The 27123-nt window shown below is 41.9% G+C and overlaps 1 protein-coding gene across 1 annotated transcript in view; it reads right to left on the bottom strand.

Moving 5' to 3' along the window:
* Positions 1 to 12860: 12860 nt before the first annotated feature.
* Positions 12861 to 27123, bottom strand: part of SYNPO2 (synaptopodin 2) — a 367769-nt gene continuing 353506 nt past the window's right edge. The window contains exon 5 of the mRNA XM_077278542.1: positions 12861 to 15478. Coding sequence (XP_077134657.1) covers positions 14924 to 15478 — 555 coding nt within the window. The 3' untranslated portion in view covers positions 12861 to 14923. The remainder of the gene's footprint in view (positions 15479 to 27123) is intronic.

Here is a 27123-nt window from a genome sequence, read left to right on the forward strand (position 1 = left end):
AAACTGAACATTTTGGAGTGGCCTCTTAATTTTTGCCAGAGCTATACATACACAAGATACCCCTGTAGTAGGTCTGCTGCCGAACCCTTATTTGCCCACCATTAGGTAACATTCTTGCAGCATATGTAGTCACGCCTGTGTAATATTGTGGATATGTATGACATATGCCTGAATATAACTCCTACATATGGTGAAAAGATAATGTATGTTTACCCATCACTTTCTTTAAACCATAGTCGTAGTCATGCTTTACCCTCCCTGTGTTATACTGAAGAATGAAAGAAAACCATTAGTACTTCAGCTAATGTAAAGGTTTGCTTATTGTTGAAGACTGATCACTAGTCATGGGTTGCCATGGAAGCTGTGCACAGTATTTCCAGCATATAACATAGTATAACACGCCACCGTGTAAATGAGAACTATTTACAGAATAAGAAATCTGCATGTATGTATAAGGCTTTCAGTGCACATACAGTTAATACTTGAACATATACCATTTTAGTAAGCAGTAAGCAAATTCCACACTACATCCAAACTATATACATAACCAAACAATGCTGGCAGAATAAGAGTTATCAAAATCATCCATATTCAGTTGTCTGGAGTGTCATCCATATTGCTTTCTTATATGCCTTACCATCAGGTCAAGAGTGGACAGTTTATGCTCTTATTTTATTCCTGCTGCTCCTCTCAGTATTCCATTATTTTGCTTTATTTTTTTTTAATTTGCCATATGGTTCCAGAAATATCAGCCTTTTTATTTCGTGTTACTTTTCATGGACTTTACCAAGGAGGCAGGACTTAGGGTAATAATACAGAGTAGCCTAAAAACCTTCCCCTAGAGAGTCTTGTGAGCACCGCCCACTTCACAAAGACCTTCCCCTAGAGAGTCCTGTGAGCACCGTCCACTTCATAAAGACCTTCCCCTAGAGTGTCCCGTGAGCACCATCCACTTCATAAAGATCCGCCCCTAGAGAGTCCTGTGAGCACCGCCTACTTCATAAAGACCCGCCCCTAGAGAGTTCTGTGAGCACCGCCTACTTCATAAAGACCCACCCCTAGAGAGTCGTATGAGCACCATCCACTTCATAAAGATCCGCCCCTAGAGAGTCCTGTGAGCACCACCTACTTCATAAAGACCCACCCCTAGAGAGTCCTGTGAGCACCGCCTACTTCATAAAGACCCACCCCTAGAGAGTTCTGTGAGCACCGCCTACTTCACAAAGACCCATCCTCAGAGAGTCCTATGAGCACCACCTATTTCATAAAGATCCACCCCTAGAGAGTCCTGTGAACACCGCCTACTTCACAAAGACCCGTCCCCAGAGAGTCCTATGAGCACTGTCCACTTCATAAAGACCTGTCCCAAGAGAGTCCTGTGAGCACCGCCTATTTCATAAAGATCCACCCCTAGAGAGTCCTGTGAGCACCGCCTACTTCATAAAGACCCATCCCCAGAGAGTCCTATGAGCACCGCCTATTTCATAAAGATCCACCTCTAGAGAGTCCTGTGAGCACCGCCTACTTCACAAAGACCCGCCCCTAGAGAGTCCTGTGAGCACCGCCTACTTCATAAAGACCCGCCCCTAGAGAGTCCTGTGAGCACCGCCTACTTCATAAAGATCCACCCCTAGAGAGTCCTGTGAGCACCGCCTACTTCACAAAGACCCGTCCCCAGAGAGTCCTATGAGCACTGTCCACTTCATAAAGACCTGTCCCAAGAGAGTCCTGCGAGCCATGTCCCCATTGTAAAAATTAGCACTGAAATAAAAAGACCCATATCTCTGTAACTGTACAGAGGATTTAAAAAAACAAAAGTGAAAAATTCAAGTGGAGCAGTGGAAAAAAATGAGACCTAAAACTGGACACTGATCTGGTGACTAGTCCTCTTTAAATGGGTTAAACTATACTTTCTTCCAGAAATAGTGCCACTCTTGATCACTGGCTGTGTTTCTCGTATAGCATCAAAGCCTGTTTTATGTGAATGAGTATGAGCTGCAAGAACAGCAAAAGGCATAGCTTGTAGAGAAGAGTAGTGCTGTATGTGTATAAGCTACCATGTTTCTGTGATTTTAGACAACCTAATTCTGAAATGTATCTAATACTACTGTATGTGTGTGTTAGACAGTCTTAATTTAGATATAAAGGGAGCATGTCCTGTAGGATAACGTTATTAACCTGCAGCTATAGTGTTAATCTCCAGGTTAGTAGTTTTATAAAGGCGCATCGGCAGCTGTACTGAAAGTTAGCATCTGGGAGAAAATTCACTTTTTTCCTCCCAGGAACTGCTGCTTCAGCCATACAGGTTTGCCGGCACAGCTACTGTTACTGCTCACAGCACTAACAGCTGGCTCAGCAGGGCATTAGTGCAGAGCTGGCTGTCAGTCAGAACCAGGATGTGCTTATGTAAGGGTAGAGAGGATGGAGTGGCACCTCTCTTGAGACCCCTGTAGTTTTAAATGTATGAAAATGTACTGTGTTGTACGTGTTGTCCTCTGAGAGGCTGCAGTTCCTGTTAGTCAGGGGTGACAGGGTTAACTGTAGGGCCAGCCCATAGTTGGGGAAGCGAAATAGGGACCTGTTTCGTTACTGAGTTCTTAGTAAGCTAGACAAGAAAGGACACCCTCAGAGGAAGGTGATCATCACCAGGTGTGTGTGTGTGGTTGAGACCAGGAAAATGTTCCAAGTTGCAGCAAGGAATTATCAGTGGTGGCAGTGTCGGGGGACCTACAGCAAGAGACTTTTAGGAATGTCTTTTAGTGACTTGTGGGAACTTTAGTGTAATGTAATGTCTTTAGTGATGGTCAACCTATAAACTGCCTTCAGTGAGGCAGTATCAGCATGTTTAGTAAGGTGACAGCCGGAGAAACTACCTTCCATTGTTCTCAGGAGGTGTAGTTGGAATATAGTGGTCACAGTGAAACACATTGACCCAGGTGGTGCTATACTGGGATGATGGGGACCCTCAGCTTAACCTGCAGTTCTATAGCAACGTTCATTTCAAATATTGTCACAATTCATGACCACCAAGAATGTGCCTCTATATTGTACAATAGAAAAAAGCAAATGTATTTTGTGCTACCCTCTCTACATAAGTTTGATTGTCTTTAGAAAGAACTTCACTTTTACAAGCTGGTTTGGTTTCCTCATCATGAGGTTAAAGGTGTCCATGGCAGAGCTGAACCTGAAGGTGTCAGCAGCAGCAAGATGACCACACACACCCAGTTGGGACCTTGTTCCTATGTTGCGTACCAGGGCGCCCCGCCCGCCCCGTACCACGTTACTCTTATATACGCTTATAGTGCTCTGGGCAGTGACTTTAGCTGCACTGCCACACCTATATGACTGGAAGCCAACAGCTCCAATGGGGGAATATAGTTCATTTTCTCACAGGAACTGCACTTTATATATGACGGCTGGGCACCTTTCCAACGCTATTAACCTGTATGCATAAGTTAATAGCATTATCCAACGTGACAAGTTCCCATTAAGGATACCACCTAAACAGAATTTCAGTGCAGGAGTTAACTACCAGTAAATCATTTAATTTGTCCAAATTTGACACACTTCATCTTAGTTTATAATCATAATTATTGCAATGACAAAGAAATGGATTCACAGCATGGGAGAAAGAAATGATGATTGCCTCATGTAAAGAAAGCTTTCAATAAAGTGTATAGCTAATCTAGAACGTTATTTGATTTTTTTACTCAAAGCCCTCTTTACATAGGAACTAACATAACATACCATCCAAAGTGCTCCAAGTACATAATACATGTGAAAACCTATCTGTGCTTCCTACACAACAATCCCCCATGGACATGGATCATAATGTCACATTGTCAGTACTGAAGGTGTACAGTTCCCTATGCTTCTAGTTACTGTGTGCTGGAGTAGTGCGCTAACGTATTGGAGCATCAAAGAGAACCTTGTGTGACCACTACTTTTACTACTTTGCCATACAAACTCAAATTATTCTCATCCAATAAGTATATTCACAAGGGATCATCTATTTCAGTAGAAACAGAATATTAGACTATAACATAATCTATTTTGTGTGTCAAACAGAGGCGAGCAAAAAGATTTGCAGCACAGTGGTCAAGTGAACACGTCGGTAGCCCTTGACAGCCAGATCAAAAACTTGAGACTTTCCTCCTGCCTACTGGCATTCCCACTGCCTCTTCTGGTTACTAATTGCAGGGTGGATCATACATCCCATCATGCCAGGCCTACTAATCAGATGATGAGCTCCGATGTCGGCACATAGGTGGAGGTCATGGCTGCTGAATCCGAATATTGCAAATCTTTTTGCTCCACTCTAGTGTCTAATGTCCCTCACATTCATTTTTCACTTTCATCTTTGGCAGGTAGGGTGGGGTTCACATACTATTTTGTTACTTCTATTACACTATTCTCACTCTCACTTTGTAGTCTTCTGAATCACATGCATTCAATTTTGCTTCCTATTCGTATTTCTTCTCTTTACCATATGCCATCTTGGAACTGAACCGGCTATCATTTTAGTTGTAGTATGGAAAGGCTGAGATGTTGGGTAATTGGTCAGTGTTAATGTGCCATAAGGTCATAAAGTTCTAAATGCCCTACCTGAAGCATTCTTCAATAGATTTGCTTCAACTGTGGAAAAAGCTTTTCTTGCTTCACTGGGTGAAGTGAGCACCTTAACTTTAATTTCCAGTTTAAACTATTGCCAATGAGGAATCTACACTAAACCAAGATTTTGAATTTGCACTTAAAGGGAATCTGTCAGTAGGATCAACCCGCCTAAGCCATTTATATGGGCATGCAGGTCATTGGAAGCTAAGTACAATAATACTTTGATATCTGCTATTCGATGTCTTATTCCATCTGTTCAGCACCACGGTCCGAACACTGATCTGCATGAGAATCTGCCTTCTGAGATTATTTTAAATAAAGGGCGGGGTTACCAGTATGATGTATAATGGCGGCTCTCTGCTCTCCTGATCTCACTGCAGAGCTGTGCGTGATTATAACTGACACATCTGCAGGTTCTGCTTAGTGCTTCAGCTTCCATCTCACAGACAGACAAGGTTGTATCAACATTACAATACAGCAGAGCTGTGAGAGCTGCAGCAAATATCTTTGTAAGGAGACACAGTTCAGTTCTACTGTCTTGTGTTAGTTACTTTTCTCACACTGGTAACTCCCACTTTCACTTAAAATAAGCTCTGGAAGCAGATTCTCATGCAGATCAATGTCTGACGCATAGATCTTAACTGCTTGGATTTAATAAGATATTGGATTGCAGATATTAAGTTATTAATTTATTCAACTTCCTAAGACCTGCATCCCCATATATATGGCTTGGGAGGGTTAATGCTACTGACAGATACCCTTTAACAGGCAGAACAGGAAATTTCATGCTTTCGTTGGATATCATTCAAATATATAATAAGGAATTTAATGAATAGTATACAATATTTATTCTTGCTTCAATAGACCTTCAAGTAACTTATTCATTTTTCTCAGTTAATATAGTGGTTCCCCTATCCAGGACCCTCATCAAAGAGCTGCTACAAAGACTGTCTCTCATACTGGAGAATCCAGCATGGCATTGCGGTACACTGATCTTAATAACACTGCGTAATGCTTGAAGGTGACTAGTCAGCGTGATTTTGCATTCTAAAATAAAGAAATGATGAGTGAAATTTTATGCTAATGAGGTGCAAGTGCACCAGGGCTGGATGTTGCACTTGGTCTTTTCCTGCCTGTCTGAGTACCATCCGCTGAAATCTTCTACAAGTGCAGTCACTGTTGGGGGTGATGCATGCCTAGGCACTTCTAAATAACGCCACTGGGTGAAGAAATCCCTTTGTGCATGCACCGCCACTGTCAATTATTGTGCCTGCGTGAGATTGCAGACAGAGGAGGCAGGTGATTGAAAAAGCAGTGACCTGTCAATCATAGATTGGAAGCAGATGGGGTGCGGATAATACTCAGACAGGCAGGAGAAAAGTGCCTTGCTGCACTTACACATCATTAGCATATAACTTCAAAGGGTGATTAATGGATTTCTTAAAAAATCAATTTAATCTGCATTAAAGCAGCATTATTGTCAGGTCATTACTTCACAAAGTCCTCTTTAATTATCCTTATATTTGCACTTCTGGATAGCTGAACATTTGCTTTCAGCACGTCTTACAGAAACCAGATGTCTAGGGATACGAGTGGGGCAATACCCCGAGATCTACTTGGCATTAGGGGGCCCATCTAAATAATCTGGTTTATCCAAAGCAGACATCTTCAAAGTCATCAATCTTGGCACTTCTGATTTTGCTTATCCTCAACTATTTCATGGCTATAATTCATGGCCGAAAACTAATTACATGGCCTATATATTGATATTTAGCCCCTTAACGACCAGAGGTATTTTTGATTTTGCATTTTCATTTTTTGCTCCCCTTCTTCCCAGAGCCATGCCTTTTTATTTTTGGTCAATATGGCCATTTGAGGGTTGATTTTTGCGGGACAAGTTGTACGTTTGAACGACACCATTGATTTTAACATATCATGTACTGGAAAATGGGAAACAAATTCCAAGTGCTGTGAAATAGCAAAAAAAAGTGCAATCCCACGCTTGTTTTTTTTTTTTTTTTTTAACCATGTTCACTAAATTCTAAAACTGACCTGCCATTATGATTCTGCAGGTCATTACGAGGTCACAGACACCAAACATGTATAGCTACTTTTACACTGAAGTGGTGAAAATGTTTTCCAAAGTTTGTTACAAAAAAAAAATTTGTATACCTGTAGCGTCTCCATTTTTTGTGATCTCAGGTTGGGAGAGGGTTTATTTTGTGCGTGCCAAGCTGACGTTTTCAATTAAACCATTTTTGTGCAGATACGATCTTTTGATCGCCCATTATTACATTTTAATGCAATGTTGTGGCGACAAAAAAACGTAATTCTGGTATTTTGACTTTTTTCTCATTACGCCGTTTAGCGATCAGGTTAATTCTTTTTTTATATTGATAGATCGGGCGATTCTGAACTCGGCAATACCAAATATGTGAATGTTTTATTTTTTTAATTGTTTTATTTTGAATGGGGCAAAAAGGGGATGATTTGAACTTTTATATTTTTTTAATTATTTTTAAAAAGATTTTTTTTAACTTTTTGCATTCTTCAATAGTCTCCACGGGAGACTAGAAGCTGCAGTACTTTGATCAGTTCTGCTACATACAGGCGATGATCAGATCGCCTGTATACAGGTCCTTCTCAAAAAATTAGCATATAGTGTTAAATTTCATTATTTACCATAATGTAATGATTACAATTAAACTTTCATATATTATAGATTCATTATCCACCAACTGAAATTTGTCAGGTCTTTTATTGTTTTAATACTGATGATTTTGGCATACAACTCCTGATAACCCAAAAAACCTGTCTCAATAAATTAGCATATTTCACCCGTCCAATCAAATAAAAGTGTTTTTTAATAACAAACAAAAAAACCATCAAATAATAATGTTCAGTTATGCACTCAATACTTGGTCGGGAATCCTTTGGCAGAAATGACTGCTTCAATGCGGCGTGGCATGGAGGCAATCAGCCTGTGACACTGCTGAGATGTTATGGAGGCCCAGGATGCTTCAATAGCGGCCTTAAGCTCATCCAGAGTGTTGGGTCTTGCGTCTCTCAACTTTCTCTTCACAATATCCCACAGATTCTCTATGGGGTTCAGGTCAGGAGAGTTGGCAGGCCAATTGAGCACAGTAATACCATGGTCAGTAAACCATTTACCAGTGGTTTTGGCACTGTGAGCAGGTGCCAGGTCGTGCTGAAAAATGAAATCTTCATCTCCATAAAGCATTTCAGCCGATGGAAGCATGAAGTGCTCCAAAATCTCCTGATAGCTAGCTGCATTGACCCTGCCCTTGATGAAACACAGTGGACCAACACCAGCAGCTGACATGGCACCCCACACCATCACTGACTGTGGGTACTTGACACTGGACTTCAGGCATTTTGGCATTTCCTTCTCCCCAGTCTTCCTCCAGACTCTGGCACCTTGATTTCCGAATGACATGCAAAATTTGCTTTCATCAGAAAAAAGTACTTGGGACCACTTAGCAACAGTCCAGTGCTGCTTCTCTGTAGCCCAGGTCAGGCGCTTCTGCCGCTGTTTATGGTTCAAAAGTGGCTTTACCTGGGGAATGCGGCACCTGTAGCCCATTTCCTGCACACGCCTGTGCACGGTGGCTCTGGATGTTTCCACACCAGACTCAGTCCACTGCTTCCTCAGGTTCCCCAAGGTCTGGAATCGGTCCTTCTCCACAATCTTCCTCAGGGTCCGGTCACCTCTTCTCGTTGTACAGCGTTTTCTGCCACATTGTTTCCTTCCAACAGACTTACCATTGAGGTGCCTTGATACAGCACTCTGGGAACAGCCTATTTGTTGAGAAATTTCTTTCTGGGTCTTACCCTCTTGCTTGAGGGTGTCAATGATGGCCTTCTTGACATCTGTCAGGTCGCTAGTCTTACCCATGATGGGGGTTTTGAGTAATGAACCAGGCAGGGAGTTTTTAAAAGCCTCAGGTATCTTTTGCATGTGTTTAGAGTTAATTAGTTGATTCAGAAGATTAGGGTAATAGGTCGTTTAGAGAACCTTTTCTTGATATGCTAATTTATTGAGACAGGTTTTTTGGGTTATCAGGAGTTGTAGGCCAAAATCATCAGTATTAAAACAATAAAAGACCTGACAAATTTCAGTTGGTGGATAATGAATCTATAATATATGAAAGTTTAATTGTAATCATTACATTATGGTAAATAATTAAATTTAACACTATATGCTAATTTTTTGAGAAGGACCTGTATAGTAGAAATGCTCACTTGCTATGAGCGCCGACCACCGGGCGGCGCTCATAACAATCCAGCAGTGACACCATCACGTGTTTCTCAACGCAAGCCCGTGGTTGTTCCTTCCCGGTGAAAGACTTGGCTATTCATTGCTTGCGTTGAGAAACACGTGATGATGTCTCCGCGGCTTTTCTACATGCATTTGCATATTTCCCATCAGGGATGGGGGCAGTGTTCTGGATCACTGCGTTGAGAAACACGTGATGGTGTCTCCGCAGTGTTGGATGTTTTGATCTCCCTGAGGTCATTCACCCTTATGTTTATAATCCAGCAGTGACAACCTTAGAGGTCTGCTGGAGACCTCTGGTTGTCATGCCAACCCATCGGTAGCTCGAGATCACGTGATCACTAGTGATGAGCGAGTATACTCACTGCTCGGGTTTTCCCGAGCACGCTCGGGTGACCTTCGAGTATTTATTACTGCTCGGAGATTTAGTTTTCATCTCAGCAGCTGAATGATTTACAGCTATTAGCCAGGCTGAGTACATGTGGGGGTTGCCTGGTTGCTAGGGAATCCCCACAAGTACCCGGAGGTCACCCGAGCAACGAGTACACTTGCTCATCACTAGTGATCACTGACTTTCCTCGGCTGTTAGAGGCACATGTCAGCTGTTTAAAACAGCAGACATTTGCCGGAAAAGATGTGGGCTCAGCACTGGAGCCTACATCAAAGGGAGGGAGTCCGACATAGGTGTACTATTATGCCCGATGTCAGAAATGGGTTAATTGTAACCTTCTCCATAGGCTGCATATAACTTTTCTTGCCGATAATTGAAATACGCTTGCATGTTGAAGTCAAAATTTCACAATTATAACACTTGCTTAAAGAATTTGACTTTACTTTCTATATATTACAGGGGTTGTCTGACAACTTCAAAATATGAAAATTATTTAAACTAATGTACATGGGTTTGCTAAACTTCATGAATGGCCTAATATCAGACTCCTCTCATGATCTATAAAGTGTATCTTTTTATGACATTTTAAAGGACATCTGTCAGACGGATCAACCCTCCTAAGCCCTAAATGGGCATGTAGGTCATAGGAAGCTAAATAAAATGATACCTTGATATCTGTGATCCGATATTTTATTCCAGAGATACAGTGCCTTGCGAAAGTATTCGCCCCCCCTGGAACTTTTCAACCTTTTCCCACGTATCATGCTTCAAACATAAAGATACCAAATGTAAATTTTTTGTGAAGAATCAACAACAAGTGGAACACAATTGTGAAGTTGAACGAAAGTTATTGGTTATTTTAAATTTTTGTGGAAGTTCAAAAACTGAAAAGTGGGGCGTGCAATATTATTCAGCCCCTTTAGCTTAATACTTTGTTGCTCCACCTTTTGCTGCGCTTTCAGCTGAAAGTCGCTTGGGGTATGTCTCTATCAGTTTTGTACATCGAGAGACTGAAATTCTTGCCCATTCTTCCTTGGCAAATAGCTCGAGCTCAGTGAGGTTTTATGGAGATCGTTTGTGAACAGCAGTTTTCAGCTCTTTCCGCAGATTCTCGATTGGATTGAGGTCTGGACTCTGACTTGGCCATTCTAACACCTGGATACGTTTATTTGTGAACCATTCCATTGTAGAGTTTGCTTTATGTTTGGGATCATTGTCTTGTTGGAAGACAAATCTCCGTCCCAGTCTTAGGTCTTTTGCAGACTTAAGCAGGTTTTCTTCAAGAATGGTCCTGTATTTGGCTCCATCCATCTTCCCATCAATTTTAACTATCTTCCCTGTCCCTGCTGAAAAAAAGCAGGCCCAAACCATGATGCTGCCACCTCCATGTTTGACAGTGGGGATGGTGTGTTCAGGGTGATGAGCTGTGTTGCCTTTACGCCAAACATATCGTTTGGCATTGTTGCAAAAAAGTTCGATTTTGGTTTCATCTGACCAGAGCACCTTCTTCCACATGTTTGGTGTGTCTCCCAGGTGGCTTGTTGCAAACTTTAAACAACACTTTTTATGGATATCTTTGAGAAATGGCTTTTACGACTGATTGTTGTCCTATGGACATACTGTCCCACCTCAGTGGTAGATCTCTGCAGTTCATCCAGAGTGATTATGGTCTCTTGGCTGCATCTCTGATCTTCATGATGCTCTCTGTGCTTCAAACAGAACCCTGAGACTATCATAGAGCAGGTGCATTTATACGGAGACTTGATTACACACAGGTGGATTATATTTATCATCATTAGGCATTTAGGACAACATTGGATCATTCAGAGATCCACAATGAACTTCTGGAGTGAGTTTGCTGCACTGAAAGTAAAGGGGCCGAATAATATTGCACACCCCACTTTTCAGTTTCAGAATTTCAACAAAAATTTTAAATAACCATTGAATTTCGTTCAACTTCAGAATTGTGTTCCAATTGTTGTTGATTCTTCACCAAAAATTTACATTTGGTATCTTTATGTTTGAAGCATGATATGTGGGAAAAGGTTGAAAAGTTCCAGGGGGCCGAATACTTTTGCAAGGCACTGTATCCAAGTTTTTCTTATATGTAAATGAAATGTTCAGGACTATGGGCCGTACATAGATCTACATGAGAATCTGCCTCCAGAGATTATTTTACATGAATGGGACTTACCAATGTTAGACATGTAACTAACACAGAACAGGAGAAGTGAACTTTGTTTTCTTGCAAACACATGTTTTATAGCTATCTGAGCTCTGCTGTATTACAATACTATTACAACCCTGTCTGTCATTGAGATGGAAGCTGAAGCTGAGAGGAACCTGCAGATGTCAGGTTAGGTATAATCATACACAGCTCTGCAGTGATATTAGGAGAGCAGAGAGCATCCAGTACACATTACGCTGGTAACTCCTTCATTTATAATAATCTCTGGAGGCAGATTATGCAGATATGTGTTCAGCCTATAGCCTGGAACAGCTCATTTACATATAGGAAAAATATTGATTTCTCAGGAATAAGACATCAGATAGCAGATATCAAGGTATCATGTTACTCCTGTATCCTTCATGCCCATATAGACGGCTTAGGAGGGTTGATCCTACTGGCAGATTCCCTGTAGCACACCAGGTGTTGGTGATGCAGTGAAAGGGGCTGGCTGCCAACCTCAGTTCATTAGCTAAGCCTATTCTCTGTCTAAGTATCAGCTGTGATTGAGATATGGGCAGGCTCATCTAATGAACTATGCCAGACAGTCAGTCCCCTTGTCACTGACAGAGATAAGGAAAGGGACCTCCCTGCCTGTGATGGAATGTGGTGGAACAAGACTTCTAAGATGATGCAGCATGTCAAGTTTAAAAAATGTAAATATATTAGTCACTTTCATGAATTTACAGCTGAAATTGCAGCTAAATAGGAAAGTGTTGTGGAATGCCCTACCACAGAGGTAGTAATGGCAAACTCTATGACAGTTTTTAAAAAAGGTCTGGATGATTTCCTTAATTCACATAACATTGTTCATTGGGTTATTGTTAAATTAGTGACAAATGTACAATTGGTGGAGAAAGGTTGATCTTGATGGACCTAGATCTTTTTCCAACCTATGTAACTATGTAATTATGCAACATTTGCAAACCATCCAGCAACCACTTTAAGGCTACTTTCACACATCCGTCGGTACGGGGCCGTCGCAAACTGTCGGCCCGACGTACCGACGAACGTTGTGCTAAATGTAGCACAACGTGGGCAGCGGATGCAGTTTTACAATGCATCTGCTGCCCATTGTGATGAGTGGGGAGGAGGGGGCGGAGTTCCGGCCACGCATGCGCATTCGGAAATGGTGGATCCGACGGACAAAAAAACGTTACATTGAACTTTTTTTGTCACGATGGAACGCTAAAACACGATGCATCCGTCGCACAACGGATGCGATTTTTGGCCATCCGTCGCAATCCGTCGTCCATTAAAGTGTATGGCAAAAAAACGGATCCTGCGGGCACATTTGCAGGATCCGTTTTTTGCCATAATGATGGATTGCGACGGAGGCAAAAAGACGGAAGTGTGAAAGTAGCCTAATGCTGGCACAAAGAAATGTGTAACATTCTGTATAGCATGGTCTTATGTACAAACAGCCGGCAAGGCTGATCGAATCGCACAGGGAGGAATAGCCTTTAATCCCAATCTAGGATACATTCCTCCCACAGCTGATAGAAATACTGTACCACAGGCTGCCATTGCTAACAGCTGATAAATATCTTTGTTCTACAGAACAAAACTCTGACTTTCTCAAGGGAAGACATTCTCAAGTTATAAAAAGGCTGTTATAATTGCCATGAGATCCAGATGCTTTGGACACTGATCTGGGCCAACAGTACATGTCACCAGCCTCGTGGTTCCTCCTAATGATAGACATCTCTGTCTCACTCTTATTGTTTTCTTTCCTGTCTGATTACGCAACTCTAAGGCTGAGTTCTCATAGCATCTTTTCCTACGTTTAGTGGCCTTGTCAGGGCTTCTGTCCAAATTTCCATGCAAAATGGGATTCAGGCGTATTTGCCGACAGGGCCATCGATTACAATGATACAAAGAGAGTCCCAGTGTGCTCGTTGGGCATCATTTTCATCCATATAAATATGCCTATTGGAGACGGACACCAAGACCTATATAAAATGATGCACAACAGCACATTGCGACTCCATCTTTATAGTCAATGGCTCTGTAGGCACATACACCCAAATCCTGTTTGGTGGGGGATGGGGTTTCAGACAGAATCCCTGACAGGGCCACTGAATGTAGGTAAAAACTCTATGTCAACCCAGCCTAAGCAATCGACTGCTCTTTAACAACACCATTACATTACAACAACATTCATATTTGCAAAGTTGTCACACACTAGCATTATTAACATTACAGTTAAGGCATCATTCAGACGATCAATGTTTAGTCAATGTCAGTTTTTACCATTAGAGTTTCATCAGTGATTTTCTCAAATAAAAAAGTCAATCCACTACAATGTTAAAAATATTCTGGATATAATGGATAGCACGCTGATGGCACATGGAGACAATATGTGCTGCCCATGACATTCACTGACCCATAGACTTATTTGGGTGATTTTGATCCATAACTCATTCGTATCCATCATTTTTTGTGGACCACTTAGTCCACAAAAAAAATCACAGACGTCTGAACAGTCACATGGAACATAATGGGTACAAGTTCAATCCATGAATGTTACAAATAGGATATGTGCAAGAGTCACAGATTTCTGAATGAGGCCTTGTATTCACATTTAAAGGCATTATCTTGACTTTTTTTGGTCGGGGACCACATTGTCACCATGGACTATACTAAAGGGCTACAATTAGATTTTGAACCTGCTGTATTCTTTCTAGTACTATTCTGGAGCTTAGCAATATGAGACATTATGCATTGCCCACCTGCCAAAAAGAACAACATTTCTGGCCACATTTTCAGCATGTACACTCCACAAGCGTAAAGGGGTTGTCCAGTCTAAAATGACCTCTGTTCAACTGCAGATTTAGGAATCCTCCCAATGCATGCCATTGTCTGCCATGGGAACGGCGGTCAAGTATGCGATGTGTATACTCCCGAGCAGAACCCAGGACAAGACGAGGCACGGACTTTCTCAATAGCAGGATCGCGACCACTAGACCGTTTCTGCCCAGAAGTATGCATATCACATACTTGAACATGCGTGTGCTGCGAGGATTCACAAGTCTGCAGTCACACAGACCAGGCTGGATAACCAATTTAAAGAGAGCCTTTAACATTTTCTGCATTATGGAGCATGCTGTTAGGGAAATAACACATCACTTAGGTTAATTTGGCCTTTACTTTAGACACCAAATTTTGTTATGGTGGGTTTGAAACCATATACTGTATAATGACTTGACTGTAAAAGCAGTTTTTAGAAAACATGATATGATTGTGCATTTCTAAAACCTTGTGATCTCAAAAAGCTTGAGTTAAAGTAACACGTGTACTTTTGATTCTTATGAATTCACTATTAGCCCACCAGTCCAGAACACTGGGCTACCACTAATGAGAAACTAGCAATCCTGAATCATATACATGATATTCAGCTCCTCCATGCCCTGGGATAAGGATTAAAGTTTGGATTGCTCCCTGTAGGCATGCAGTACTCTGACCTGGTTTCCAATGGTACAGAACCTGCATTTGTCATAGAATGTGAGCTGGGAAAGGGATACCTGAGCTGATAACCACATTGTATAGAAGGTGCAGACACTATATTCCTTGGTAAGGTTGAAGAACTAGGTCTACTCCTATAGGCATGAGCACTATTACTAGGTGGCAGAGTGGATGTGGACTTCCAAGCTGCTGGAGGCCCTGGTAAAGTCTTTCGACGGGCAGCAGACATTACATTGGCAGATATGGATTCATGAATTGTTTGTGGCAAGAATGCATCATCCACAAACCCTAATGGCGATTTAGCTGCTGCTTCCCACGGAGTTAACATCTTTCCCGGTGTTTCCGGTGTTGCTGCTGATTTTCCAAAGTAACCATAACCAGGTGCAGGCTCAAAAAGTGATGGTGACAATTGAGAGCCAAATGGTTGTGAGCTGGCAGATGAAAAACTTCTGGTGGGGATGGATACAGATCTTCCTTCTTTTCCCTGTAAAAAAGACACAGGTTATGCATTATTATTTATCCATGAGTTATTTATTACCCTGACTTCATCATCATACATGGGCCTGATTGTGAATGGCAAATGACAAATAAACTATATAAAGTGGGGAAGGTCATCTGAAGAATAGGTGGCATATAACTATCAAGTGCTCATCTTGTGCTCTTTCTTTTAACAGGAAAAGTATATCTTTATACAGTGTTAGCCAGTAGATAGAAAAACTTAAAATTTTTAATGTTTAATCTGGTTTTTATTGAAAAGAACATCAAAACAAACAAGGAACAAAGGATTCAACAACATAAAAAGTATTGAGTACAAAAAGAAATCTCATACAACTGTATATCAAGACCTGTAACCAACAAGTCCGGAAATAGTATAATTTCAGGTCAAAATAATTTTCAATCAAGTCCAACAAGATCTGAAAAGAAAAAAAAAATCCATGGCGGATGTAGGTGTCCCCTATCCAGGGAGACTGTATGACCTTTGGTGATACATATGAGGTATCCTCTGAAAGAGAGCGAGCCAAACAAGAGGAGCTAGGTCACTCCAAGTAATAATGGTATAAACACGAACGGAAAGAATGAGACTAAGAAGAGGAATATGGGGGAGGAGAGAGGAAGAAAAAAGGGGAGAGGGGGAGGAACCATGGAGTCTGATATTGAAGGGGGCAACTTGCACCCCTATAATGACGTCCGTCTAACCCGTATTATTCAATCTATTTTCCTTATGGCTTAGAAAAGAGGGATTGAAAGTCCTGAGAGTCCATATACAAAATCCAAGGACTCCAAACCTGCAGATATTTCTCCATTGAACCATTAACCTCAGCGGACAATTCCTCCATACTTTGAAGGCCGGTCATCTCCTTGACCCATTCAGACACATTAGGAGATTGGGAGGATTTCCAATGTCTCGGGATCACAGTGCTCGCAGCAGTTAAGCAGAATCTTAAGAGCCCCTTTTTCTGGAAGCAAAACGAGCCCGGGAGGATAGATAATAAAGCCACCTGGGGGGAGTTGGTCACCAAATGACCGCTAATGGCTTGATAAGCGGAAAAGACAGAATCCCAAAATGGCTTAATATGCTTACATCCCCACCAAATGTGTAGCATGGTACCTCTCTCTACTCCACAACTCCAGCACCTATCGGAGATGAAGGGAAAAGTGGCGTGTAAGACATCAGGACAGCGATACCACCTGGTGAGAATTTTGTAATTCTTTTCCTGTGCGGCACAGGCAATACAGAATTTATGTGAGTATACGAACGCCTTCCTCCAATCCGCCTCCGATATAGCAACTGCCAATTCACCCCGCCACCTCTCCACATACTTGGGGAACTTGTCTTTGGTATTTTGGTTCAAAAGAAAGGAGACAGCATGTGCAGGCGGTGACCCCAACAGGAAAAGCTTTTCAAACGGCATAGGAAGGGAGGCGTATGAGCCTGCGCCCTCTGGAGACGAGAGGAAGGATTTTAGTTGGAGGTATTCCAACCAATCAGAAGGGCCCCCTCCCTCTAATGGCTGCACTGATTCGAAAGCGGGCATGGCCGAACCCTTGAGGACATGAAAGCATCTGGTATTGTCCCCTCTCTCTCACCCAAGAAAACGATCCCTCTCCACCCCCGGGGGAAACTCTGGATTAGAGAAGAGAGGCGTAAGCGGTCCACTGCCTAAGGACAGAGAGCTTCTGCGGGTCTCCAGGTCCCATCCTCTAAGTGTATCTTTAAGGAGGTCAGCTTCAGAACTGAATTGACCTCTACTTTTAGGGCTGATCCAGGGAAGGTTATGGAGTGGAATTGTAGAGCTAATTTGTTCTATTCCCACCCATTGTTTGTCTGAACTGTGGAACTGCCAGTCTAGCATGTGTGTCAATAGCGCTGCTCTGTGATACCATTTGAAATTCGGAAGACCCGCGCCCCCTGAGTCTTTGTGCCTATATAAAGTACCCATGCCGATCCAGGGTCTATCACCCCCCCACACAAATCTCGAGATGGCTGATTGGATTCTGGAAAAGAAAGAAGGAGGAATTAGAGGAACTGTCTGGAAAATATACAGGAAACGAGGAAGTACATCCATTTTTATCGCATTTATACGGCCGAACCATGAGAGCTTCCGCTTATTATAGCTACATAAGTCTTTCAAAGTCTTATCCAAAAGGGGTTGGAAGTTTAAAGAATATAGTTTAGTATGATCTGTTGGGATGGTTACTCCCAAGTATCTTAATGCTGTTTCCTGCCATTTAAAGGGAAAATTATCTTTAAGATGTTGAACTTCATCTCTAGATAAAGTTATATTAAGGGCCTCTGATTTAGAATATTTCACTTTAAAATTACTAAGATGGCCAAATGTCGCAAATTCTTTGACTATGGAGGGGAAGGAAATGCGAGGCTGTGATATAAACATGAGAAGGTCATCTGCATATAAGGCCGATTTACATTGACCTACCGCAACTGGAATACCGTGAATGCTGGGGTTCTTTCTAATGGCTATTGCCAGATGTTCCATTATCAATACATACAAGAGAGGGGACAGAGGACACCCCTGCCGTGTACCGTTGTTGATGTGGATAGGGGAGGAGAAAAACTTTAATTTTTAATATTTTACCTTCCTAACACACATTCTGTCCAATTAAATAAAAACTACGCTACAAGGAAAACCCTTTCTCAATTACTATATTCCCCTATGTAAAATGAAAACAGCCTGTACTCACCTCCAGGGCCGGCACTAGTGCAGTTCCAACTATGTCAGCGCTAGATCTGCCAGTGTTTGTGACATTGTTAAATGAGTCATGCAGCCAATCATTAATGAGCTGCTCTACTCTCAATCCTTGTCATATAACTGGCATATTGAGGGAGCGAGAGAGCAGCAGCACTGACTTCTTCCGGATTTCAGTTTTGTCTGAAATAAGTGAGAGTGAAGCAGCTCATTAGTGGCCACTGGCTGCAGGGCTCACGTGACGTAATGTTACGTGAGCCCTGGGAGACATGGCACCGACAATGATGGAATAGTGCCTGTAGTGGAGGTGAGAACAGGCTGGGTGTTTTCTTTCAAAAGAGAATATAGTAATTGAGAAGGGGTTATCCGAGTAGATGGCAACATAACATAAGAAACTGCATTTGACCGTGTACATAATAAACTGTTGATGTATAAATGTGGATACCACATGGATATCACTCGGACATAAAATGCGGACACACAAGTGGCACATGGATGTCTCACAGATGTACAATATGGACAGATGAATGGCACACAGATGACAATGTAGATGACAATCTGCGTTTTCTGGATGAAAATCAAACAATTTTTTTTCATAGACCTCCTTATAAAGTACAAATGCTTGACCTGAATAGTTTACTATGTATCTGAGAGGAATGGCCAGGGCCGTAGTCGTGTCCTCCAGTCACATACTAAGAACCTACTTCTATGAGGGTACTTGCCTCTCTGTTATCCGCACTCTCCGGGTCTCCTCTGAACTGCTGCAGTCCCTTTTTGTATGATTGCACACAAATTGAGACACAGTCTTGCTTTAACTTCAAACACAAAACTTTACTTGCTTCTGTTCACAGCACATCCTTCTCAGTTACATTTACAGCATTGGGTTCCACACAGTCCACATCCTCCACTTTCCCTGCTTCTCCTCTTACGGCTTTCAGTACATGCCTGGGTCCTACCGCCTCTCACGGTAACGCAGCGTCCTCCCTGTACAAACTCACTGTGCTTGGGGATTCCCTCAGCTGTTCTGCTCTGGATCTGAGGGCATCAGCCCATGCGATAAGTTGCCACATAATGGAGCCACCTGTGTCCCCGTACTGTCCTGGCCCTGCTTTCAGTCTTCATTTCAACACTGCTGCAAACCCACTGCTCAGCTCTAATTCTGGCCCAGTGGGACCTGGATGACTGGGTCTTGTACTTCAACATTGCAGAGCTACTGGGTAGCCTGGGCTCTGGCGCCCTTCCAGCTACCTGGGCACCCCAGCCCCCACAGACTCTAACTAGTTAGCTGTTCCTACCTTATCCCAGCTAGCTCCTCCTATGACTAACTATTTATCATGTACCATCTTGTGGCCAAACTGAAGTATGGAACAGCAAACATTTAGAAGACTCCATATACATCATTAAATGAACTTATTCTTACACAGTGAAGCAACCGGGATGTATATAAAAGGGTAGGGGAGTATACCAATCTTTGTGACCCCCTTACATATCTTTAAAAGCTTTATAGTAATTTTTAGATAAAACCAGGATACACATTGTGATCAATACTTTTTGCCCAAATGATATATGACATTAAAATCTACAAAATGCATAAAGGAAAAATACTGCTGCATATATGTTTTTATACTCTCAGTGACCTAATTAGTAAATTTACATGCTGATGTGAAGAACTGGTTGACTAACTTGGGACCCAGTTAAAATGCTCATTATCTGCTCAGCATGAAACTAAGATGTGCTGCAGAGAGTAGCAGAGCAGGAAGTGCCACCGGCAGCATACACATGAGGCATAATGTAATTGCACTAAGAATTAATAGTCGTCTCCATAACAAAGGTCAAACCGAAGGTTAGAGGGGTTTATTGAGTATGAAGCATCCAAGAGCTCCTCTGTGTACTTCATTCCTAGAATATGATAATGCTGATTCATAGACTATAGATTCATAGTTTAGCGTGATGTGCCCATACTTATGCCATCTGGGATGGTTTATACCCAATTATCCATAAAGTGCCACCTGATCAGGGTCAGATTACAGTATTTAATGGTTAATAGAGAACTATGGTATCTCCACAAGCTTGTGGCCACCACCAGTCCATGCTGAATGTATTGAAAGACAAGCTCTTTGTAGACTAAGACCTCATTCAAATGTCCACGAATTACATCAGTGATTTTCCATCAGCGTTTGTCTGCCAAAACCAGGAGTGGAACATACAGAGAAAAACTAGAATTGAAAGATTGACACCTGTTCTGTGTTTTTAGAGACACTTCAGTGATTTTTCATCAGTATCTGTATGCCAAAACCAGATGTCTGAATGAGCCCTTAGACTACACTCCCACAATGAGCTTTCGGTGAGTTTTTGACGTTGCAGACTTTTTACGCCATTTCTTCACGTATTATTTAAATCAGGTTACTTTCATTTTTTAAAATGCGTTTTTATCCCGTTTTTGAAGCCGCGTTTTTTGTCTCATTTTGGTCTTTTTTAAGTAAAACTGCTTTGTTTTTGATACTGGTATACCTCCTGGTATTTGGCTTTGACAAAACTTTATTGATATACTAAGGTGCAGATTACATGCATTTTTGATGCATTTCCCCATCTATTGCAATTCTATGTGGAAAAAACGCACAGAAAATTCAGCGTACCTACAAGAGAAATTAACATGTGGTGAATGTCAAACACAAACCACAGTCAGTTTTCGCTGCGTACAATAAAAGCACAGTGGGCACAAGATGTCTATAAATCCCATCAACTTTGCTGGATATAAGATACTGCATTTTCATGCAGCTCCAAAAATTGTGAGAACGAAGCGTTATAGTCTGTGGGGCTGTTCACATGTCCATGTTTTTTGCAGACAGAGTGGTCTGCAAAAAATCAAAACGAAATTTCCGTTATTGAGTCACGGATCAAAATTACCCATACAAGTCTATAAGAAAGCTGAAATAGAAAAAAGAAACAAAATGGCAGAATCTCTATTTTTGATCATGTCAACGTCCCAAAAAATTGACTAAAAAGAGATCAGAAAGTTGAATGGATTCCAAAATGGTATAAATGAGAAGTACATCTCATGATCCCTTCACATGTCTGCTTAAAAAAAATATGCGTGAGATGGTCCATTTTTTTTCTATCCGTGTTGTTTTCTACTGGCCGGTTGTGTGTACCAATCATGTGCCATGCATATGTACATGTGTACCACCCGTGTGCTGTCCATGTGACATTCCATGTGACACGTACCAGAATAGAAGGCAGAATACAAATTACATATTTTTATGTGCTAAAGATGTGCAAATAGACAGATACTGTAGATAGACGTGCGTCACATATATAATTTGTGCCTTGCGTGTGTAGCTTACTTAACATGTATTAACGTAACAAATGGAAAAAAAATAATTTTCATTTGGGGTCCCCTCCATTTTTGGTAGCCAGCAAAGATAAAGCAGACAGAGCTGATCTTATCAGACTGGGATGGTCCCTGGTTATTTGGCCCTTCCCAGCATAAAAATACCAGCCCACAGCCACCCCAGATGTGGAGCATCATAAGATGCTTCAATTTTGGTGCTTCACCTTCACTCTTTCCGATGCCCTGATGCATTGGCAATCAGGGTAATGGGGCTTGAGGTTGCTGTCAGCTGTGAAGTGTCCAAATGCATAGCTGACATTAAGCCCTGGTGCTAGCAATGGAAAAGTGTCTATCACACACTCCCACTACTAACAAAGTAATAAAAAGTAAATACATACAAAAAAAACCCTTAATTTATATAAACACTTCCCTGGTTCACCACTCAATTAAAAAAAAAAATCCCACTTATGTCCAGATCCTCCATATAAAGCCCATTCTGAGACTCCATAGTCTTAGCCAACAGCCACGTCAGGGTCACACAGTCCTGCACGAGACCCAGAAACTGGGAAAAGCTGTGACATCGGTAACGTTATTGCTCTTCACAGTCGCTGGGACACTCTGCCCTCTTCACTGGATTCGCTTGGACTACTTTGGATTCAATGGACTACGTCAGGCCTGCGTACCAACCTTTTTTTTTTATAAAGTGATGAACAAGGGAAAGTGTCTTTGTTTTATTTCTCTGTGTTTTGTGCATATATTATTTTCAGGGTTCCATTTGCTGGACTATGTTGAATTCAATTGACTACATTGGACCTGTGTGGGATTTTTTTTTAATAAAGTGGTGAGCAAGGCAAAGTGTTGGGGAGTGTTTATTTAAGAACCAAGGCAAAGTGCCAGAATTGGAGCATCTCATGTGATGCACCACTTCTGGGGTGGCTTCAAGCTGGTATTTCTAGGCTGGGAAGAGCCCATTAACCAGGGACCTTCGCAGCCTGATAATATCAGCTCTCAGCAGTCTGCTTTACCTTTGTTAGTTTCAAAAAATACGGTGGCCCATGTCATTTTTTTTTGTTTAATTACTATTTATTTGGCTTAATAGAAAGCCATACTATCTATCTATCTATCTATCTATCTATCTATCTATCTATCTATCTATCTATCTATCTATCTATCTATCTATCTATCTATCATTATCTTTGCACACCTTTAAGATTTAAAAATCAGTAATTTCTTGAATGTATTACATTGTCGTACGTGTCACACAGATGTCAAATGGATGTCATCCATGTGAGGTACATGTTTTACACAGGCACATAGACTTGTATGGGTCCGTGTGATTTGTGCTGCCGGTAAAAAACAGACATGTCTCCGAGTGACTCACATGGATACACAGTCCGTGTGAAACACAGACATGTAAGCAGCACAGATTATAATGGGTGCGTATATACGTGTCTCCGCTACATGTGGAAACGGATGCCACACGTACCAGAAACACAGACGTGTGAACGGGCCTCATTTTGCATTTGCTTCCACAGAGCTCCTATCACAGGAAAATAAAAAAGCTGTGGCTCTCAGAATATAGCAACTGAAGCCAAATAACACCAAGTAACACTAGACGGACTGTAAGTGTGCTCTGTGGTACGGGGTTGTGGAAGAACTAGATCGTCTTCATTCTTTAGGTGGAAAGGTTAGAGAAACATAGAATATGTACAAAAACCTGTGGAAAGAACAAGTTGAAGGCTTTTCTCTATTCTCTGCGCTAACAATGTGTGACGTTCTACTTCAGACCATTGTAATCCGCCTAGCGAGTCTCAGCGATTATAATGGTATTCACCAATGCCAATAACAGCTGTATGTCAGCCGTCCGCTCAGTGTGTACTGTGGGCTGTGAGGTCCCCTTTACCATAGGAATGTAGAACTGTAGGAATTTGCTTTGCTATGGAAGCATTTCTCCGAAAAGCTGGAGAAACAGGTGTCTGGTATCTAAGAACTTCCGCCCTTCATGGAGGTGAAACTTCCTAGAAGACAAGTGAGCATAATCTCCAGGTTTCTGCCGAGTAAAGGAAGTGGTAGAGCTGGGTAGTATTTTTCAAATGAGATACAGTTATGGGCGAAACTGTTGGCACCCTTGAAATTGTTTTGGAAAATGAAGAGTTTCTCACAGAAAATTACACATGTTTATTTCCTTTGTGTGTATTGGAACAACACAAAAAAACTGAGGAAAAAAGGCAAATTGGACATAATTTCACATGGTTGCACATTAGTGATGAGCGAACGTGCTCAGATAAGGTGTTATCCGACCAGGCTCAGGTGCGAACCGAGTGTCTTCCGTGTGCCCGAATAATATGTTCGAGTCCCCACAGCTGCATGTCTCGTGGCTGTTACATAGTCGCAACAAATGCAGATGTAGGGAATACCTAACAAACAGGCAATTTCTGCATGTGTTGTGGCTATCGAACAGCAGTGAGACGCGAACATATTTTTCAACCAAGCGGAAGTCACTCGGTTAGGACCTGAGCATTCTCAGATAACACCTTATCCGAGCACGCTTGCTCATCACTATTGCATACCCTTTGGAATAAATAATTGCAATGACAATATAATCATTGTATAATGAAAAGCTGTGCAACATTAAACATATGTAAGGTTTTATATTATGTCATTTTCTTCAAGAATGCCACCTTCCCGCAGGATTTACAAGGCATTAGGAGCTCTTCATTTGCCTGCTAATACTGTATTTAATGATCTCTACGATATATCTAAGCACCATCTATGTGTTCAGAATCGATGATTTATCTTCCCTGCTGTCAATCAGTGCTACAGCGTGCCGGTATCATGCCCACAGCAGTGTGACTTACATCCCTGTGTGTACAGGGGCAGCCTATACATCATCCTTTTTCACCATTTATTACTTTGTGTGGTGTATTTAGTACTACTATGATATGTGAATAAAATATTCTTTTTTAACCTAATTACTCCTTTTTTCTCCAGTTTTTTCATTATTATATGGAGTTGGCTAATCTCTCTTTTTTTGAGGTTTTGTTTTGCGCAATTTTGTGCATGGTGTTACCATGTGGTTATCTGGTATTTATATTACATACAGGTAGGGCTAGTGTGACATTTATGTTACCTGTATGCCCATATTAATAGGTCTTACACAGTTCTGCTCAAAAGTTTACATACCTTGGCAAGAGAAAACACAGTAGTTTGACAATAAATGGCTTCACCCAACTACTAACCACGAGTGGAGAAAAAGGTTTGGTTATAGATTAAATCACCTTATATGAAAAAGTGGGAAGAGGAATTAAATATATCTTTAATCCCTGAGCAATGGGAAAATGCTATCCACTTTACCTACTCATCGAACATATGTATGACACTACAGGAATCTTGTTTCAAGATCTTCACAAGGTGGTACTATGCACCTGCCCGCCTGACACATATGGCCCCTGGTGGCTCTCCTATGTGTTGGAGAAATTGTGGAGGATATGGAAACTTAGTCCACATGTTCTGGAAATGTCCAAGTGTAAAACCCTTGTGGAGGCAAGCCACAAAATGAATCAGTAAAATCCTAAACGATAATATAACAATTACTCCACCAATGGCCCTGCTATCACTAGAATTGGAAAACACTAGTTCGAGAGCAAGACCCATTATAATTCATATCTGCTTAGTTGTAAAGCAAATTATTGCTTTCCACTGGAAAAACACGGTACTTCCAGCTTTGTCTGAAATAAAAGATCAAATTAATTTGCACAGAATCTACGAAGAAAAATTTGCTATTGCGAATAATTATTATGACAAATATGCTAAGAAATGGGGAAAAATGGGTTGAAATATATCCTGATCTACTGGACTAAAAGAAAAGGTGTGTTATTGTTGTATACCTGTGAGGTGAACAAAAATGTTAACAAAGATCTATTTTATATGGATTGTATTATAACTGATTCGGTTTTAGGACGGAAAGTCCTCTATGTTTTTGTCCCTTCCCCATGTTGTGTGGGGTCTTTCCTCCCCCCCTTCCCTATTATCTCTACCATCTACCCCTTTCTTCCCCTATGTTAAAAGTTAATAAAAATTATTTGAAAGAGAAAAAGTTTTGGAGTTATCATTCATATTCTCTGAAAAAAGGCCAAGAAAGCAAAAATTCTGCCGGGGTATGTAAACTTTTGAGCACATCTGTATGTCTTGGGGAGTGACAAATTCTCTGTAATTGAAATGCCCACCAGGGCCGTGGGGTACTCGGTACTGGGTCCGGTCGTTATTAAAGGGCTGGTCACGGTGGCGGCGACCCGGTCCGTGGCCCTGGACGGCCAAGTAAAAGGGACGGTCTTTAAAAGGATTTGAATAAAGTTTGTAGAAATAGGAAATGTTCGTGACGCCACCTGTGGTACTTGGTCAGGGGTGGCCGACACTGCTTAAAGGGGTCCTCTGGGTGTGATAGTACTGCAGCAAAGATGGTATCGCTTCCCACAGGTGAAGCTGGGTCCCCAGGGCTCCCGGTGTGTTTGGGCAAGGATGGTGTGGTGCCGGAAATAAACAGAGGACACAGGGCTGCAGTCTCTTTACCTGTTTTACTGTTGGTAGACAGTCTCAGTCCAGGGTACCGGCAACAGGTGACGATGGAGTCCAGGCAGCCTGGAAACGAATTGAACCCCTTTTGTCAAGTCAGATTGGGAGCCTTCCACTATGCACTGAAGATTAGTCCCTTGCTGCCTGTGGCTTCCTTACAAGGTTCTCTTTCTCTCCTGTCCTGGGACAGTACCAGCACGGTAGGCAACTCAAGCCGTTTCCTTGGGGTCTCTATTCACGGTGACTCCGGGCTCTGGCTGCTGCTGTACCTCAGGTGTAATGTGACAAGTCACTTCCAATTTCCTGTCCTCCTGTTTTGCCGTGGGACGTGTAGTTCCACACCCTCGGGCTCCCGATGCCCGGTCTCTGCGCTCTAGCTTAGAGGGAGCTCTCTCGCTGCTCTCCTCTAGCTCCTGACTTCTCCTGTGCTCCTTCACAGTTCCTTGTCTGCTCTACACTACCTAACTCCTCCTCCAGACCAGGATGTTTATAGGAAAGTTCCCCTGAAAACCGGCTTCAGAGCTCCCTCTTCTGGCCTGGAGTCAGGTAAGATTACCTGTCAAAGGGATCTTCCTCGTCTCCAGGCATGGCATCACCCTCCCGGAAAGGAAGGCAATACCACTGTGGTACTCAAACTCCTGGGGTGCCACATAATACAAACCCCAAGCTTAACTCCCTGCTAATAGAAAGTACCGAGTATACTATATCTGATACTGCTCTGCTCCTTGACTTTAGACTTGCAGAAAACAGTCTAAAGTCAACTCACATGGCCGCATTATTTTTGATTGTATCATGTTGTGGCCAATGCTGGTCACCATGTTGCATTACACTCTGTCCGTCTGTAGCATAACTACTGTCAGTAGGTTATCAGATCTGACATGCCATTAACGGAAAGATACTAAAAATGCACACAAAGACACAAACTACAGATGATTTGTTTACAATGCTACAAAAAACAATAAAAGAGAAGTCTGAGAATATGTTAATGTATATTATTTCCAATACTTCTCAAAGGTAAAG

The sequence above is a fragment of the Ranitomeya variabilis genome, chromosome 1, assembly GCF_051348905.1.
Source record: "Ranitomeya variabilis isolate aRanVar5 chromosome 1, aRanVar5.hap1, whole genome shotgun sequence".
NCBI lineage: Eukaryota > Metazoa > Chordata > Amphibia > Anura > Dendrobatidae > Ranitomeya > Ranitomeya variabilis.